General features: G+C 31.8%; 1 protein-coding gene across 1 annotated transcript in view; it reads left to right on the top strand.

The window, feature by feature from the left end:
• Nucleotides 1–18,192, top strand: part of LOC129225760 (reticulophagy regulator 3-like) — a 33,840-nt gene extending 15,648 nt beyond the window's left edge. Inside the window, exons 6-9 of the mRNA XM_054860259.1 lie at nucleotides 6,599–6,697; nucleotides 9,451–9,639; nucleotides 12,822–13,186; nucleotides 15,216–18,192. Coding sequence (XP_054716234.1) covers nucleotides 6,599–6,697; nucleotides 9,451–9,639; nucleotides 12,822–13,186 — 653 coding nt within the window. The 3' untranslated portion in view covers nucleotides 15,216–18,192. The remainder of the gene's footprint in view (nucleotides 1–6,598; nucleotides 6,698–9,450; nucleotides 9,640–12,821; nucleotides 13,187–15,215) is intronic.
• Nucleotides 18,193–20,838: the final 2,646 nt, after the last annotated feature.

The following is a 20,838-nucleotide window of genomic DNA, read 5'->3' as shown; positions in this document are numbered from 1 at the left end:
AGAGAGAGAGAGAGAGAGAGATCATTAAAAATCATCATAAGAAGTTCACAATTCAACCTAAATTTCTTTCAAGGGGGGTTAACCCCCCCCCCCACCCCGTGAAAGAAATGTACACCACTGTTTCCAGTCTTTCAAATGACTGACCTGATTGAAACAGTCAAAAAATGATAGAAGCAAGAAATTTATGTAAAAAACACATTTCCTTCAGATTCCTCTCTTTAAAATAACCAAGAAAGCTTTTTAAATTGGGCGAGCATTTATTTTGCGTCATTAAAAAGTATAGTCGCAATTCATAAAACAATTCGTCTTCCCTCATGTGTAATATTTTCTCTTTCGTTTTCTATAACCGAGCTACATAATATTGAACTAACTATTTAAGACCAAAGAGAAATGTATCTCATCAAATCCTGTCTCAATTTCTTGAGAAAGTTAATTGGTCATTTTATTCAAAATATTGATTTAATATTTTGGCTCAAACTTCATGTGGGTTTTGTCACCTTTTCTACATTGGCATACAGTAAAAACTTCTGTAGGAAGTTCTGTTACAAAGTTCCACACTAGGTTCAAATATACATTAGTGCAATATTTACTAAGAGTTTCAATTGTCAATCCAAGAATTAAGATTAGTGGATTGAAACTTTTATGATAGTGTGTAGCATTGTTCAAAAAACGCTCTGCAGTATAAATAAAGTAAACAAAAATTCAAACAAAGTTATCGCCCAATAGCCTGGGCCAAGGCAGGAATACATGAAATACACCGCCAGCTCAGTCAGTTCCAGCCACGGACTGCAGTTTCTTGCTTTTTAGCACTCATCAGCCCGGCATAGTAAAGTGACTGAGCTGGAGGTAGAAAACCTCTTAAGGAAGCCAAGAGTGCCAAACAAACTGGTAGCTAATACAGAATATACCTGCCTTGCCTTCAATCTTCGAGTTGAACCGAACCATTGCTTCGGTCACTCATCTGGTCAGTTCTAATTCTGTATTAGCTACCAGTTTATTTGGCACTCTTGACTTCCTTAAGAGGTTTTCTACTTCCAGCTCAGTCACTTTAATATGCTGGGCTGACGAGTGCTAATAAGCACGAAACTGCAGTCCTTGTCTGGAATTGACTGATCTGGCGGTGTATTTCATGGAAAGTCATACATATTTAAATGACATTAGACTTTCTATGAATGAAAAGGTCGCTTTCCAGTAATTCTTCCAGGGGGCTTTTATAGATTCAGCTCTTGAATACCATCTTGTGTCACACAGCGATTGTCAAGTAAAGAGCCTCAAGTTGGAGATGTGAAAGTATTTTTTTGATGTGGGAGGTTTTTCAAAAATAGCATATCTTTATAAAAAGTTTCCATGAAAGCATATAATTCGTTGAGTTGCTAAAATGTATTTCTAGTACAAGGCATCAATGAACACTTACCAGCTAAACATAAAGTTATAATATGAGCATAAAATTTATATAAAATGACGTGGAATTTACGCGTAAAAATTGCGCAGTCTCAATACTGGTAGGGGCATCTCATACAATATGCACTATCATAACATAGAGTACACATGCTTGAAATATTTAACCCATATGAAGAGATTACTTCTTTATGGCAAACTAGCAAAAATACCCGGCGTTGCCTGGGTCAGTAATAATTATTAGAAAAAATAGTTACTTGCTTTTGTTTTCTGCTTTCAGTGAAAGAATTTAAAACACATCTTTTTGACGTGATTAAAAATCGAGTTTCTTCCTTACCCATAAAACTAAAATAGCAATAAGTATAAAGAACAAAGTAGTATTGATTTAGAAACGAAAGCACTATATTTAAGCATATACAAATTTAAAAAACATGAAATTAATCTTCTCATGTTTAAAAAGATTAATCTGTTGATACTTTTTTTTTAACATGGAGTCTAAAACCTTCTCTGTATGGCTAATGAAGTACGAAGTGATTAAAAAAAAGTAGCTGCGCTCGTAATCCCCTTATACTTGCTTTAGTTATTTCGGGAAATTTCAATCATTGTGGCTCTTGGTGCGATTTTACCGAATTTGCGAAAGTCGTTTCGGGGTATCTTCGATGATGCTCCCCCATTCTTTCCTTACTTTGTAAAACGATATGATATTAATTTTCGTTACAGAGATATCGTCGCCAGATGCTGAGATATTTTTGGTCACCATAAAATGGCGCTAAACAGTTTCATCCGAAATGTTACCAAAATAAGTAATAAAATTTGGTGATTGTTTGAAATTGTGCAAAAAGGAAAATTAATGGAAGTTTTTGTGCTGTTTATGGATTTGCCTAATTTAGTTGCTGGATTATTTAACACAGTAAAAAAAGTCTTTTGAAAATTCTTTGATTGGCGATATTTTGTTTACATGGCGAAAGCTGAGAAACATTATGACGTAGTCTTCGGCTTCAAAAACAGCAACGTTGAAAAAACTGCCAAATGCATCAGCTACGGAAATCTTTCTGCAAAAATTTTGGCGATCTGCTGGTTGTTTGGATAATGAGTAAGTGTTCAATCAGCATAAATAATAATAAAAACCATTAATTACATTAAAGTTCCGTTTAAATGGAAAATCATCAGCCAAATCATGTATTATTTGCCAATTTTGTGCAAAAGTCTTACTTCAAGATTTGAATTGAGAAAAGCCTTGAAAAATCACGAAAAGCAAAGAAAGTCAACAATACAACAATTGTCGCTATCGACAGGGAGTTGAGATGATACACTAAATACTGTATTGAGTTGAGGAAAGCCTTCGAACATGGATCTAAAAAGCTCATAACTCGTTTTTTATTCTACTTAGAAATTTCGAACAGGTGCCATCTTCAGCAGAAAAATCAGAGCTTTCGATGGACATATAATGTAAATATGTGCAAGTATTTTTTCATCCCAATATTAGAGAATTTATACAAAAATTGTGTTTTATTGTCCCCCTAAGGGGGTTTTGCCCCCCATAACGGGACGAAAACTACCCTATGTGTTATTCCGATGCATAAGCTATATTATTGTAAAGTTTCATCAAAATCCGTTCAGTAGTTTTTGCGTGAAAGAGTAACAAACATCCATACATCCATCCATACATCCATACAGACAAACTTTCGCATATATAATATTAGTAAGATAATTATTCTCCATCAGTTTTTCTGTTCTCAGGGCTCCCAAATGGTCCGCTTTTCCCGCCAAAGTCCGTTTTTTAGGGTAAAGTCCGCTTTAGACCGCTTTTTAACATTTTGGTCCGTTTAGTCCACTTTTATATTGTTTTTACTCAAAAATCAGCATTTAAAAATTTTCATTACATTATAAGATATTGTGTGCTGACGTTTGTTACGCCCAAACACACGGCCGCGGCGCCGTTTTTCTATTGAACCTGACTTTCTGGTATTATTTCGCCTCAGATTGACATCATTACTCGCCTTCTTCAATCGCTGTAACATGGAAATCAAGCAAATGGAGAGGTTTGGGGGAGGAGTTATGATGTCAAATCAAAGCATTTTGCTACCGATATTTCTCACGGGTTATAACGCCCTTGAAAAAAATCAAGAATGTGTTAGTGCAATTTTCTGAACTTGTGTTCGATATGTAGCATCGCAAAAAATTACTTCCTGTTCCTGCAAGTTCAATTTCTTTGCATCTTGTTAATATTTTGATATTTTTGACAATCAGAAGTTATTTTAACATTCATTAACTTAGATTAGCTTATTTTATGTTTAATTACAATAGATAATAAACTACTTTTTTTTCCGGAACCATGGTAACATCGAACTTTTTTGGACACAAAAATGGCTTGCTGGGTTTTGAGATTTCAATCTCTTTGCATCTTGAAAATATTTTGATATTTTTGACAATCGGAAGTTATTTTGACATAACACCTCCTTAGATTAGCTTATTTTTTGGCTAATTTTAATAGACAATTAACTTTTTTATTTTTGGAACCATAGCAACATTAAACTTTCTCGCACTTCGCGGAAAGTGCTTGTCGTGTTTGAGATTTCAATCTTTTTGCATTTTGTAAATAATTTGATATTTTTGTCAATCAGAAGTTATTTTGACACACTCCGCCGTAGATTAGCTTATTTTTTGTTTGATTTTAATAGATTATAAACTACTTTATTTTTCGAAACCATGGCAATATTGAACTTATTCGCACTTCACGGAAAATTGCTTGTCGTGTTTGAGATTTCAATCTTTTTGCATCTTGTTAATATTTTGATATTTTTGGCAATCGGAAGTTATTTTGACATACACCACCATAGATTAGCTTATTTTTTGTTTAATTTTAATAGATAATAAACTTTCTTCATTTTGAAACCATAGCAGCATTGCACGAACTCGAACTTCGCGAAGAATCGCTTCTTGTGTTTGAGATTTCAATCTTTTTGCATCTTGTACATATTTTGATATTTTGCGCAATCGAATGTTATTTTCACATATGCTATCCTATACTAGCATATTTTATGTTCAATTTTAGTCATGTTTAGTTTTAGAGAACATGTTTTTTTTTTGGGAATTATGCGAACAGTGAACACACTTCGCGAAAATTTGATTCTCGTGTCAAGATTTCAATCCTTTTGCATCTTGTAATTATTTTGATATTTTTGAAAAGTAAAAGCTGTTTTGACATGTGCTACCTCAAACTATATTATTTATTTTTATTTTTAAAAACTAAAACTTTGTATTCTTATTTTTTTAAATACCCATAATGAGTATTTTCAATTTGAAAATGTAGCTCTATGAATCTGAACTTACATATTTATTACATTAAGTTATCCAGTAAAAGCAAGCTCAAATTTACATTTAGTGTATTTATCGGTTAAGTAGCATTTGTATATTTTTGGGTGTGGTGACTTTAATAAATAATTTTCTTTCTCACTAATTTTTATACATACTTGAAGACAGTTACAACATTTTTTGGTGCCCGAACAACTAATACATACATCTGAAAATATGATTTGGATACTTAGCATGCCAATAAATGATTTGCAAACCTCTAATATTTTTGAACTTAGTCAGTCAGTAGGGTAGCCAGAAATTACCGCCTGCTTTGGTGTGTTTGGTCATAAACTCTCATATGTATATGAACTTACCATATTTAGACTGGAAATATGTGTAAAAACCAAGGGCTGTGGCGGGGGAAGGGGACCTCCTAGGCTCTAAACTATATCTTCTTGTTTTGCTGTACATTATGTCAAAATGAATGGGGTCGTTTCCAAAATTTTAAAAGTATTTTTTTCTGAAAGAGCATGCTTAAAAACATAGGACCTGACCATTTTTTAAATAATTTCTTTAAGTTTAATATTTAAAAAAAATTACTTAAATCGGTGCGCTTTCATTGTTTACACTTCTGTCGTGTAAAATCATAAATGATCAAATGTCATTCAGTGTTGCCATTCACAGTACAAAATATTTAATTCATATCTTTACTAACGTGCATTGGCAACGATATGGTTGATAGCAAACATAGAGCTCAATTTTAATTCGCTGCTTGATTATCATAATGTGGAGACGCAGTAGAAAGATGAGCCAAAGTGCATCATTTGTGACCTCATAAAGGCCACGCCTTGTTTGAAAAATAGGACATTTAAAAAAATTAATTAAAAAAGACCTGTTGGGAAAATGAAAGTATTTTTTAGGTCCATGTTATTTTTTCCCCTCATTCTATCCATTTCAATGACTAAAAGTAGTAGTTTGACTCAATTAAATCACCCCATTCCCTTTATATTGGTTATGTGAAAAATTTTGTAAACTACTATGTGCTAAGGTGTTTACTGTAATAACTGTATCTAAAAGGTCTTTATTAGGTATGCACTGATTCGTTGGTCAATTTTTTCGATTCCGTGTCACAACTGACTACAACTGTATTTATGTCGAGAACTGCATACTAAGTGTCTTGCCTCCATTATTTTTTATACCGATAGATGGCAGCACCATCACCGGATCGAACAGTTAAATTAGGTCAATTAGGTGTTTATTTTTAGGTAGCCAGTTTTTACCTGTTAATTAGTAGAAAGTTTATTTTACAATTAAAGTTACTCTGTAAGATGATCAGTTACATGCTTGCTTGTCACCCCCCACCCCCGCCATCCAAATGTTTGTGTAAATAATATAATTCAATGGATAAAAAGTTCAGTTGTACAGAAGGTGATAAGGATTTGTCATTAAAAATCATTATTATGGTTAATTAACGAATTATCTTCACGTATTTAGTGCCAGGCAGCTAATTTGTCTTTTGGTGCTTCCCTGGGTTTAACTATGAATGGTCCTCCCAAGGTTCTCTTTTTAATCCTAACTGGTCCTCTTTGGTCCCCTTTTTGATTCAAAATGGTCCTCTTTTACCCTTTTGTATGGCTAAATTATGTTGGGAGCCCTGTGTTCTGAAAATGTAGGTTATCTAAATTGAGTTTATCCATTTTTTATTATTCTTAGTGAAAAATTTGGGGGTACAACCGCCCCTCTTGCCCCCCTATTTGCTTCCCCTGGTCTAGGTGCTAGTGTGCTGCAGAGATCTGAACAGATATCCATACATTCAGCTTTATTTAGTTTTAATCTTTAATTGTAAGATTCTGTAAAGATAGCTAAAATTAAGTTGTTTAATTGTTTCTTGATTTATTTTTAGTTCTCATACTTTCACTTGGTCCAGGAATTGCACTGCATTTAATTCCATCTACATTATATGATCAGATGATTGGTTATTTTGCTGAATCAGATGATCAAGGTGAGATGCTTTTTTCTTTTCTTTTTTTGCGTATGGAATTTTTTATTGAAGGAAACGTTAAAACATGGTATTGCATAAACTAAAATTCTTAGAACTGTTACAGAAAATTTCAGCTATGAAAAAATCCCGAAATCACCTAAGGTTTTTATAAAAATAAGGAATTTTAAAAGTCATCAAGATTAATTCTTAATAAAGAACATCAATGCAAAGCCTTGTCTAAAATTTTCAAGGCTATACCTCACTAAATTGTTTGTGTTAGAATTTATTAAATCTAATCACTTATTTATGTGAATGCATAGTTCAAAAAATGTCAATAGTTTAGACATAATTATGACAGAGGTGCCCATCTAGGGGAGGGGGTCATAGCCAGGGTTCGCCGATATTTATCATGATATACATCCGATATTTATTTTGAAAATATCATGATATTTTGATATTTTTAATATTTATTTTTTCTACTACAGTATTTCAATATAAAAATTATATTATTTACATAGTAATCATTTATTAAAAATAACCAAAAAGTTATGTACTATATTTTTTTGATGTATTAATACATCATTAATATAACAAAGTAATATAATATTCCTTTTTTTACTGTTTTTTTATATTCATAAAATTAGTGGTGATGCTCCAATTTTAATTCATATTAAAAGTGCTTAATTAAATATTAATTATTGCTCAGAAAAAAGAAAATGTCTTATGACTGTGCAGTGCTTAATGCATATTATCATTGAATCATAAAACTAAAAGTAGCTGACAGAAGAAAAATGAGTAAAACATAGCTAATGCTTAATGAACTCCATTAAAATTGATAGAAATGTAAAATGAAATGTTAGAAATAAATAATGAATATAACCTTAATTTTAAGTCTACATATTGTAATTATAATGTAGGAAAATAAAGAGTGATTTGAGGATGCATTTTACTATTTTGAACACTTTAGTTTGCTAATTGAAAATATAGGATGGATATCAAAATATCCCATCGGATATTTTCGAACCTTGGTCATAGCTCAGACTGTGTGTGTGTGTTTTTTTTTTGGGGGGGGGGGGGGGGGGGGGTGACGGGTATTTTCCTTATTTATGGTAAGGAGTCACTCTTTCTTTTGGCAATATTTAGGGGAGTGCATCCTTGCTCTTTGCATATGCAGGAGGGAGCACCTCTGCATATGATGAGCAACTCAGACTGTAGTTAAAAAATGATTTGAGTTGAAAATTTATAGTATAACTGCTTGAAAAGCATACACAAAATGATTTAGTTATTGTATTTGTTAATTTGGTTTTCATATTTGATGGGTTTTTAAAACAACAATTTGAATTATTTCTGTTTGCATATTTCTTCCCATTTGTATACAAATTTGTCCTGGGAATAATGCACTGAAATATTATCCGATAGGGAAATAATAACTATGGTCAATTCCTGTTTTAACATTCGAAAGACCAAAAATTTCAGTATACCTAGAGAAACTTGAAGGGACCAGTGTGGCTTCTTCTGATTTTTTGAATAAATTCTTTTATAATTTCTTAAGAAAGATTTGAATGTGCAGCCATTTTTGCAATAAATTATTTGCCATATTGAAAAAAAGAACAATTTGACAACTGAGAGTTTAGGGTTATTAAAAATGGAGTGTTATGTGATACAATAATGCATTTTCATTATTGAACAATTATTTCAAAAATAATGAAAGTTGAGGCTGGTCATGCAGTTACTGTTATTGGCGCTCGATATTGCAGCACGGTAATACACGAGTGGTTGTGGGCTTGTTCACATAGACATTGGACTTCAAATAAATCTAATCATAAAAAGAAATCTAATGATGTTAAATCACACTATCTAGGGTGCTAGTTCTGATCACCAAAATGAGAGAGTACAGGACTAGGAAATGCCTTATGAATTGTTTCACTGGCTGTATGGTAGCATAACACTCCATTTTTACTAACCCTAAACTCTCAGCTGTGAAATTGTTCTTTTTTTATGGCTGCCAACAATGTATGGCAAAAATGGTGGCAAATTCCATATTTGGGTTCATTTTAGGGCATCCTTTTACATGTTAGTGATGAAATTTATAACCTCCCCACTGCCGAATAAAAATGGTTATCTTTAAAAATGCATATTTTTTCGGAATTCTGCAAGTGACGCCCCCTAATTTTGTGACACTATAATAAAAGTAATTTGTACAAAATTTGAACTCGATCGATCAATAATAAAACATGCCCCTAGGACGTTGAACTTTAGCACTTTTGGTAATTTCCCCACAAATCTTCGAGTTTTTACTTCAGAGCCCGTACATCGTTTCTCCTAAATTTGCAAAATATTTTTACAGTAAAGTAGCACTAAATTTAATCTTTTTAATTACTTCATATCATCTTTTGACAGCAAACTCTAGTAGACCGTTACTGGAAGGCGAGGAGCTATTTGATTTCATTGACTTTTTACTGCAGCTGTTTACTAATTTTTGTATTTGTTCTCTGAGTTTTTTGTTGTTCTTTTCTCTTTTGTTTTATTTGTTCATCGGCTGTAGTGGTCTTGTAAACTTTGCTATATATATACACACACACATATATATATATATATATATATATATATATATATATGTATATATATATATATATATATATATATATATATATATATATATATATATATATATAATTTTTCTTTCAATGTCTTTGAATTTATGTATAAAATATGTTCTTAAAATGTATGTCATGTTGTATATGTGTGTATATATATTGCTTTCATTACGGTAGTCTCGTCTGATGGCTCAAGGCCGAGCGGTCAGTCAGATAAAGATAGCGATATTGAAGAGTTTATTCCTGAAGCCTCTGCAGAAGTCCTCAGGCAACTCTCCTTTAAAGAAGATACTCCAGAAATCCCAAGTCCTGGCATGGTTCTTACTGAATCTCCTTGTATAGAATTTGATGCTAGTCAAGAAACAGGTCAGGAAATTTCAAGCAAAGACTTTTTACTGAATTGGAAATTTTTATTCTGGTTTATTTTTTTGGTTGATGTTGAGTAACTAAGCATAAATTAAGGTTATAAATATTGTTGAGTTCAATTTAAATGATAAAAATTCCCCATAAAAAAGCTTGAAAGAAAAACCATATTACTTGATCAGTCTTTAAAAAAACGAGACAATCTACTTGTATATGAGAAAGCACATCTTCAAGAGATTGTATGGACCCTTTTTCACTTTTTTCTATAGCTAATATATAGATGAATGTATTGAAGGTTTTTGGAAAATGTTTGTCTGTGTATATATGCGTGACTGGTTTTTTGTGGCCATACACTGGCATACTGCATGAAACTTAAACAAAATGATGTACCCATGTATACCCATTAAGTTTGGCGACAATTCCTCTAAGGGATTGGGCTAAGAGGGGGGGGGGTCTATTGAATGTTTCATTCGGTATTTGTGACTGCTACATCTCAAGAAGTAGCGGATAGAGTCAAACAAAAAGTTAGTGATACGATTGGAAAAATCCAGGGACCGTTAAAAACTTAGGAAGTCTCACTAATATGGAAAAAACTATACCAGCGAGGCTTTTCACTGAAAAAGAAGTACAGTCGACTCCCGCTACAACTCGATTCGACTTACGCGAAATGGCTATAGCGCGAATTTTTCAGGAGTATCGAATTTTACAGCTATCGCAAATTTTTCGTCCCCAACACGAATTATTTTGGAAGGAAGTATCGGCTTCATTATTGGCAACTAAATAGTGATTCCATGAATGCTATTACATCCCTTTAAGCATCACTGACAGAGAAAGTTCTCACACCAAACAAGTCTACACATCGCATTGTTAGTGCATCAAGTAACCACTCAGCATTTTTTTTCATTATAAATATTAAAGTTAATGAAATATGATGGCATTTTAGTGACACCTTCATCTAAAGTTTGTGAAGATGGGAAGAAAAAGAAAGTTGCTGATGAAAAAAAAAAGATTCTCTATTTGCTTGAATAACTACGAAACATTGAACGGTAGTGCGACAATAAGTATGAGTGAATCTTCCATAAATACAATTAAAAGTCAAAATAAAAAGATATCCGTAAAAGTTCAGAACTTAGTTTCAATATTGAAGACTGCAGAGCAGACTAGCAAAGTAAATATTATGAAAGTGGAAGCTGCTCTTGTATTGTAGATTAAAGAGAACAGGAAGGGGGACTGTTGCCACAAAAGGAAGCATTACAAAAGAAAAGGCGAAGCAACCGTATTTTAAAGTGTATTAGATGAAAATAATAATCTGATCATGAAGCATAAATCATCATTATCTTTATTTTTGACTCATAAATATTGTTACTGTATCTACTTTACGCTACTTTTATAGAGCAGCAGTTTATTATTACTACATAATGTACGTACCGTGTTGTTTTATTTTATGCCTTTCCCTCCCATTGATCATTCATTTTGTGCATCTTCAAGTGTGTAATGTTGAACAAAACAGTTTTTTATTTTTTAAATGCAGTAAGAGTTCAGTTCTTTATGTAAGAAACTATTGTATAGTTGAGGAATTCTTTAAAACAGTTTAAGGGGTGTTTATAAATGTCTAAAAGATTTTGGTATGCTTCTAAAAAATTTGTATACATATATTTTTCCACAATGCGAAATTTCAACTTACGCCAGGAGTCTTGGAACATATCCCTCCCGTAAGTTGGGACTTGACTATAACTAAAATAATAAATGTAAAATAAATAAAACTTATTTTGGTATTAAAGAACAGTTTCAAAAGCACAAAATCTGTAAATGCAAGGATAAGTAATTATTGTAACAGTCATGCATAGGTAAATAAATGTGGAAGACAACTATTAAAACATTTTAAAATTAACCACAACATTAACAAAAAAAAAAATGTTGGATTCTTTTTTTTTTTTTGATTAGGGTTTTTAAAAAAACCTTGGACGAGTAAAAATTGCTGAGGACCGATCAAGTTTTTCAGTAGACTAGTGCCAGTCTACCCGACCACCGGTTGAGAGTCACTATTTTAAGGGATTATATAAAGTTGTTCCGTAAGTTGTTGATTGTATAAAGTCAAGTGTAATACTTCCTTACACCTGTTTTTATATTCTTAAGTGCTCCAATTTACCTTCCTGTCAGCAAAATTACTTGAAAGTTTCTGAATGAAAGGATTTCTGTTGGAAGCTTTCTGATCTGCAGATATCATTGCTTAAACTTTATTGTAAATTAGCGTACATTTGTAGAGACTTCTATGGGTTTATAAAAAGCCTTTAACTTTTTAAAGTGCCGAATATAGAATAACTGAGCTGAGAGAGACAGGCTGAGTGCCGCTGGATTCTGCTGAAACCGCTGTATCAGTTTGCTGAAAGAAAAATGAGTGCCATAAAAACACACGATAAAAATGAATTTTATCTCTTTTTTTTTTTTTTTTTTTTGCAGTCTGAACTGTTACTTCATTTGCATATTTTATCTCATGCTACACTCTTGCTCTTCTTGTTCCTGACTGATGAAAATAGATTATAAACAACGAAAAACTAAGCAATGTTCGAAATCTGCTTTTTAATAGTTGCCCAGAACAATGAAAAATATTAGTTATTTATTATAATGTTAGTTTTGTTGCTAAAAGTTAATAAACTAATTTGAAGGTTGAGCTTTAGCATTGTAAATTATGCTTTAAAGTGCTGATCACACTTGAATTATATGCTTACTTGATTTCAGCCATCAAATTAATTTGTTAAATTTAATAACAAAACTAACTTAAAATTACTGTTATTTTTCATTGTTTTTGCAACAATTAAAAAACAGTTATGTTACTTCCATCACTCAAAAAGGTTTCAGATCAGAATTTCAAAGTCCTTGAACAAAAAGTTTCACTTCAAAAGTACTCAACTAGGTTGACTCAAGTGAAACCACAAAAGGGTTTGAACGTTATTGCATAGTAATTATTATTTACTTTACTTTCTTGTGAGTATTTCCCCGACTCCTCCGATTCGCATTCATATTTTATGTGAAAACATTCTAAATATTTAACGACTTGCAAAATTAGTTTTGTTTGAAAAGTACTATTGTATCCATTATTTGTTTTAGTAATGTCGTAAAATTTTATTTTATAATTAAAAAGATTGAAAGAAACAAATGTGTACATTAAAAATCTCATTTTGCAGCTGACGAATTTTCACTATACTCAGGACTTGGTGGTTTCCCTAGTGTGGAAGAGGAAGGTGAAAGTGACCTTGAGGATGAAATTTCGGATGACATCCTTCCTAAGGTGGATTCAGCTGCCGGGGAGATGCATTTTGTCCCTTCACATTTCAAAGATGACAGTTCAGACTCTGAAAACGAGAATTTCATAGAAGGTCTGTCATTCAAGAACCCTGGTGAGCACGAAGCAACCCCAGAGCAAGAGGATGAGGTAAATAAAGCGAAAAAACCCAGTGAAAGTGCAAAGCGGAAAGTGTCGTCTTCTAGTGAGTTTGACGATGAACTGATGGATTTTGAAATATTAGAAGAATCTGATGTTCTTTCCTGAGTAAGATCAACTATCTCAATTATTCAAAGTTTTTTTTTCCTCTGCTAGTGTTGTGTTTTGGCAAACCATATTTAAAAATATTTGAAAAGTGATATTATTATAATGCTTATTAACCCCTTGCCTGTGACCCTCAAACTCAGTTTGTGAAATGCGACTGCTACAATTTCGGAATACCCGACCTGAGTTTGGGCAATGCGAATGTGCCAATTTTGGGACCGCTGATCCGAGTTGGGTAAGAGAAAATTTGGTGTTTTAATTCCGTGAAGGGTTTCTTTAATGCATTATGTGTAATTTACCATTTTCCTCGCCAAGATTCTTATTTCAACAACCACTAGTGGGTACAACAATTGACACTTCTGCTTTTACTCAAGAAAAAACAATATTTTGAATTATTTTTTGTTGACAGTTTGATTCACACCATTTTAAAAGAGAATAAAAGAGAACAACAGTGCGTTGAAAAGCAATATCTGAAACCAAAAGCTGATCAAAGGGTGGAAGCCTATAAATGACAGTGAAATGAAACGATTTCTGTCTGCTCCATATTTTACAAGGTATTATTCATAAACTTGATGCCTCAATATTTTGATCAAGAAAGACATGTCTTGGAACTCCATTCTTACCCAATGTTAAGTCCTACGACAGAATAATCTATTTCTAAGATTTAGATGATAATAATGGACAATATTCAAGGGAATTCATTTTTCCATTCTTAGTACGGATTTTAAAAAATAAATTCCACAGGCAAGGTGTTAAGTGTACAGTTTTGGTCAAAAATAAATGATAGATAAATAAATGATGGCACTTTGTTAGGAGAATTCATAATTACATTCCCATGGAGTATGTTTTTTCACCATCTTTCTCGGCAAAATGAGAGAGTAGCGATTTGTTGGGGAGCTGTTTAACCAAATTTTACAGTTTAACTCCTTTTTTCATATTTCTGGGCCAGCAGTCTCTGGCCCTCTGCCACAGTTGCTTGTCACATAGACTCTTCCCTCCGACCCACTATTACTCTTCCTTGTGATTGGGCATAAATGCAGAATATGGGAATGAGGGAAATTTTTCTATGAGTTGAAGAAAGCTGGCACATGCAGAAGTTAGATTAGAAATCACTCTCTATGAGTTTTATTCAGATTCAATTGTTGCAATTGGTTGGATTCAGAAACATGTTAAGTGTCCAATAAAATGTACCCACTCCTGCATCATTCTCAAAACTATGCTAAGAGCTAACAAAAATGGAAAACTTTCAATGTTAGCGTTATGTGGTGTGCTATTAAACTGAAATATGTTTTATACCTTCCTTTGTTGTTTTTCAAACTCGAACATCGATACTTTTGTTTTAATAATCTATTTATTTTTTACAACTTATTTGGTGAGCTGCCCTGGATTTTCCCATTGTGCATGATTGTAAATATTTTGATAAATAAAAGCATTATTCCACTGTATTAATCTTTTCGTTGGTACTGGAGTAGTTGGATTTTGGAATTATGTGCTTCATAATTTAATTAGTAGGTATTTATTTTAATTTGTAAAAATGATAGTCTGCAGACTTGTCTGAACTTCAAACTTTGCTTTAATTTTTTAAGAACACTTCAGCTGTTCAACCATTAAAAGATTTTTTTTTTTACTTTCAACCATTTTTCCCTTGTTTTGTAAACAATAAATCAAACCAAGCAAGGTAAGCTTAGCCAGCATTGTTCTCTAAATTAAGTTTGCTGGTTTTGTTTTATTATTTTTTATTTTTTCATAGAATCTTCAGTGAGTCACTTCATTCATAGATTGCTAATGGATGATCAGAAATTTGTTGTAGTAGTATTTTAACAAATATTTATGAATACTCTCAGGAATAGGAATAGTCTGCATCATTCATTTGCTTTTTTAAAGTATCCCTGAATGTCTCATTGTATTTTACTGTAAAATAAAATGTACACATTTTTTTTTTTTTGAAAAATTTGATTTTTATGTACATTTTCATACATTATGTACACATTGTACACTCATAACTGTATTTAATTTCTTTCTTTTTTTTCAGTTGTGATAGTCTTCTAGTAGTGTGGACATCACAGTGAGAAGGACATATTCTTACTTAGGGTTTTTATTTCAAAGAGTGCACTGAACAAATAAATGCCTTGATACTTAGGTAGAGAAAATATAAGTTGATATTTTAATTATGATCGCACCGTTTTTAGCATTTTAACTATTTTTTGTGCATGTTTGCTTTCCAAGATATTTCACTCTCATTGAATATATTTTTGATTGAAATGATGGCCTTGATGATGGTTGTTTAAAGGTTATTTATGAGTTGTTTATTGTTACTTTGTTGTTCATTTTTAAGAAGTTTTAACTGTTGATTGGAGACTTTTATTCAGGTATACCATTGATTGAAAGCCCAATGAAACTATTCTTAGAAAATTAGTTTAAGGTGACAGTTAAAAACAAAATTTGGGTTGCTTTTGAGTAAAAATATACAGTCTATCGTGTCTATCTCAAAATTCATCGGAAGAAAAAAAAATCAGATGAGGTTTGCGATACAAAGGTTTTAATAAAATCATTAAAATGAATAATAAAAAACAAATGCAAAGAGTTGACATTTTCTTTCGAGTAAAACTACTCTGAATTGATACTCATATGTGATATACTGTAATTACACATATTTTTAATTACATAAAGTATACATTAATAACATAGTTTTAATAATATTAGTAATCACATCAAGGGCGCCCATATAGGGGGCCAAGTGGGGGCTCAAGCCTCCCCCCCCCTTTAAAATTGAGAACTTTTTTTGCTTTTAATGCTTTTTTCTTTGCAAAAATGTATAAAAATTTCTTTTCCAGCCATTAATGAGTAAGTTATTAAAAATGTCAAATTTTAATGTCTCAAATCTGTACTGAAATCGGTTTCCATATGGAAAATATTCTGCTAAACCATGAGGAAAATTTTTGAGTCCCCCTACCTTAAAATTTTGCATATGGGCGCCCTTGAATCAAATCATACATAAATGAGTTGATTACTAATTTTTGAAGAAAAGAGAAATGGTGAAGAATCCTTTAATTTATACTGTAAATGCAGGGAAATATTTAAACTTTGGCAAAGAGTAGTTAGGAGTTTGATATGGGAAGAGTTGACTGTATGTTGCTAAAATATTATCTTTTAATGGACTGAATATGTGTGTGGTGAGGGAGGGGGACTATTACCAAAGATAAAGGAGAAAAAATAAGCACAATTGGATGCGCTGCCAAAAGGAAATGTGTACCAAAGTTGATTGATAAAAGCAAATTTGGCCAAGAAGTGAGAACATGATAGATGAACTAAATATTTATTTCATATTTGAATAATCTGGATTCAATTTTTTTTAATTTTTTTTAACAAGAACATATTTTTAGTAACTTTGATTGACCATTATTGTAATAGCAAATACAAGACAGGTAAGTTGCTATACTCATTTTTGGCCTTATTTTGAGCTCATCAGTCTGGAATAGCCATAGCTGAGCTGCAGGCAAATAAGCATCACAAGGAAGATAATATCATGACCCAGATAGGAAAAAACAGGGGCAAAGCTGCAATCTCTGGATGCTGTAAGGGAGTTGTCCCATATTTGCTTGCAATTTTGCCTTAGTTCTGGCTATGAGACGGTAATTTGTAGCTTTATTGTTTTAATATTTCCATTAATCAATAGTATGTATGTATATTCAGTAGAAAGTCAAAAATCCAAATTACTTGGGACTGTAGGTAGTTTGAATTTTTGATAATAACAAAGAAAATGCCATTTAGGAAAATAGTACATAATTTAATTAAATAAAGTGTTTAGACAATATATCTACATAACAAAAAATGTAATACATAATGCTGCAGTATGTAATCATATTTTTTTAACAATTTGTTGTATGTTCCAACAAGGTGAAATCCATACCTTTTTGCATGGTAAATATAATATTCCACCTCTATTGCATATGTACTTAATTTCTTTCACCCTTGTTTGAAAACTATTTATTTCACAAACTGTATCTGTTCCTCAGCAATTGTCGAGCAGTTTATAAAATCTGATTGCATTCAGATTTTTGACATTCTACTGTATATATGTTCTTTCACAAGTAAAGCTTCTAGTAAGGTTACGTTATTCATCTCATATGTTAGGTTAGAAAAATATTGAAATGTTTTTAGTCATCAAATGCAGTCCTTTTTTCCTCTCCAAAATTTTACCGGTTTCATTTATGTTTAAAAATGTTGCTCAAGTGTATAAATTTTACAGAGCAATACTATATATGGTTTTTTAAAGTTATTTTAAACTAGCAATAGTTCAAAATTTAGTACACTGAATTATTCAAAACTTAGAATGCTTAACTTAGACTCCAATAAAAGTTAGCATTTGAAACATCTTTAAGTGCTTAATTTTCCGAAACAATACTGTAGTTAAGTGATATGGTTTTTAAATCCTCATATATGTAATAGTGAATTCACTGATCGGGTAACTTAACTGTTTTACTGGTAAGACTGTAATTTTAGGAGAATGAAGAAACGAAAAAGTGGTCAACAATTAACAATATCTACTGGAGTTAGGGTTAAATCTTGACCAAATAGGCTTGCAATTGCCCAAAACATAGAAAGATTTTAATGCTACTTATAAAATGTATGATTTTATTTTTTTGTAACATTTATCATTATTATCATTATTAAAAGTTTTGTTGACTTATAACTTATTTTATGCTTAAAAAAACTAAAAATATGATTTTTTTAAACAAAAAACATTTCTGTCCCTATTTTGCCACATATCAGATGAAACTTTGTTAATACCTATGACAGACATTAAATTTTGGGCAGGTGAAGTTCCTTCAGTGTTATATAGACTCTCCCTTTTTTGTTTGAGTGATAATCTGTGATTTTTTTTAATTGTTGAAAATGTTTTTGTTGACTTAGTATGCTGTTGTGGAAAAGCAATCTTTTCTGTTGTGCAGTAAACATTTAATTTTTCTTTTTGCCATATGAATCAAGGCCATGATATGTATCCATTTATAAATAAATCATATTTCATGTTTTACTTCTTGTTTAGTCTTTTTATTTCATAGATACAAGAGTAATTGTGGTTTGGAGAAAATCCTGATTTCCAGATTTGTTACGATTTGCAATCCAAAAATTTCAGGATGTACCATCTCTCATGAGCATAGCCTTGCTTTTGTCTTTGCAGCCATGAAATTCTTCCTCAGTTTGCTGGGGGGAGGGGTCGCATTTCCTATACCCCTTCCCTTGACTTTTGCTATTTTTCTATTTTTCTCCCACTTTTAGTTTTTTTCTTTTTTTCTTTCCTTTTTTTTTGTGTGTGTGTTGTGCACGATTGCCAATTCTGTCTCATAGTTAAAATGATATTGAAAAAGAATTTTCCTCAATTAAATTTGAGACAAATCGTGAAGAAAGACACTTTTTCCTAAGATGGCTTGGAAATTGATCGCTTTTAATTTCTATCTTTCTTTTGTATTTTCACTTTTGACTGCTATTCTCAATGTTGATTTTCCCCCTGCTACTTTCAACCATCAGGTTTTTTTTTCTTTGACCTTTTTTTCTCTTTCTGTACTGCTTACGGCATCTATGTGCTGAAATGCACAATCTTTTTGCATACTCCACAGGAGTTGAAATTTTTGCCTTCAGAGCATTCAGTAACTGTCTTCAAAGTGTAGACGAATTTGTTTCAATGTTATTTTCCTTTAATATAAAATTTAAAAAAATTCACACGTGTTTGACCAAAATGCAGAGAACATAAGAAAATGATTGTTCTTTACGAGAAATGCGTAATAATTTGGATGTTTCCCTACTAAAAATAAATTTCTGATCTGGCTATGATTTTACTGAAATTCAGAACACATGTATTGTTTTAGTGAACTACTATATGGGAGGAAAAATATTCAGTGGTGCAATGCGATTAGATTTTGGAAGGTTTCATCAATTTTGAACTCAGGTCACAATCACTTCTATAGATATCATTTTTGTTTTCCCTCTGGCATTTTTCATGACTGAAATTTTGTTTAAAACTCTTGTTTAAAACAATTTTACTTGTTCTTTATCACTTTTTTGTTTCTAATTTTCAATCTCAATTATGGAATAATGATTCAGGTAAAGATTCTGTGAAGGACATTTTTTTTTACTTAGGTTATTTCAAGCAAAATTCAATTTCGATGAATTTTTATTCGTTTACTTTTTGATAATCATTTCAAATTTCTTACATTCTTGCTCGCTAGGTTTTGCATCCCTGAACTCTTTAACTTACATTGATTACATTTATTAATGCTTGTATAAACACTGTAACGTATTAAATAATTAGCATAAACACCTTGTTATTTTTTATGAATTGGCTCACAAAAATACCTAGCAGAGCTTAATTTAGAGAAGAAACAATACGGTCGACTATCACAAATTCGGTCTGACTCTGGCTTTTTTATTTATTTATTCATTTTTTCAAATCCCCCCTCATGAGAAGGGGGGGGGACTCGTAAACAGAGATTGAAATATTAATTCCTTTTTATGAAATTTTTCGCGTTGTATTTTATTGTAAACCTAAGATGCATACAACGTAAGAAGTCAAATTGAAAATCAAATTGTCCAATAGTTGCAATTTCTAAAGTGAGGTTACAGTCGGACCTTGATATAAGGTCACTCCTCGGGACTTCACGAAACTGACCTTATAAGCGGGTTGACCTTATAATCAATATAACCAATTCATATATATTCATTGATAAAAAAACATTTAATTCATTAAATCACTTCAAAATTTAATACGTTCAAAACTATCAGTTAATTAGGTTCTTATAGTTAAATTGATTTGAACCAATTTAAGTTTTTGGAATCAATAAAAAATTTTGAAATTATTTTTTAAAACTTTCATTTAGAGTAAAGCTGCATTCAAATATCCCCGACTAATTTGTTTTTTCTTTAACTTAAACAAAATGGTTTCTAATTATCTTCTGAAAATTTCTTCAGCCTCTCATGACTGGTAAAAGAGTGCATTATGTACACGCTGAGCACCCGCATTACTGCTTCATATTTTAGTATCACTGTCGTAATGCTCACTTGCTACTGCATTCTGTGCTCTACTTGCTACGTTAATAGGAAAAACGACTTTTCACTTTTTAAGGATCATATATGGCTGTGAATTCTATGAAGTGAATCTGTTAGGTACTGAAATCATTCAAAGAAATCTGACGAAAGTGACCTTATAAGCGATTAATGTATTATGACCTGACCATATATCTGATAATACATGACATAGAATTCTTATTCAGTGAGCCGGGACTTTAAGAAAAGTGACCTTATATGTGGGGTGACCTTATAAGCGGGTGACCCTATATTGAGGTCTGACTGTACTTAAAAATTCTTTTTCTAAAAATTGAAAAGGATTAATTTACTCCCCTTTAGTTAAACAAATAGATGTTGATCAAACCCTGTGCTTTCAATTTTTCAAGGCTGTAAAATGAGAGAAAAAAAAAACCAACACTTTTTTGCTAAGTTCAAAAACTTTTCTTGAGACGAGGCGGTCCCCCCCCCCTCCCGGGTTACACCCATCTGGTGGATGACACCTCAACTTAATTTCAGAGTCTAAAAAATTGAAATACTTTAATTCTGAAAAATTTCCCCAATAATAAATCTTAAATTTCATCTTAAAAATTTCA

The sequence above is a fragment of the Uloborus diversus genome, chromosome 7 (genome assembly GCF_026930045.1).
Source record: "Uloborus diversus isolate 005 chromosome 7, Udiv.v.3.1, whole genome shotgun sequence".
Lineage (NCBI taxonomy): Eukaryota > Metazoa > Arthropoda > Arachnida > Araneae > Uloboridae > Uloborus > Uloborus diversus.
This window is presented reverse-complemented; position numbering and strand designations above follow the sequence as displayed.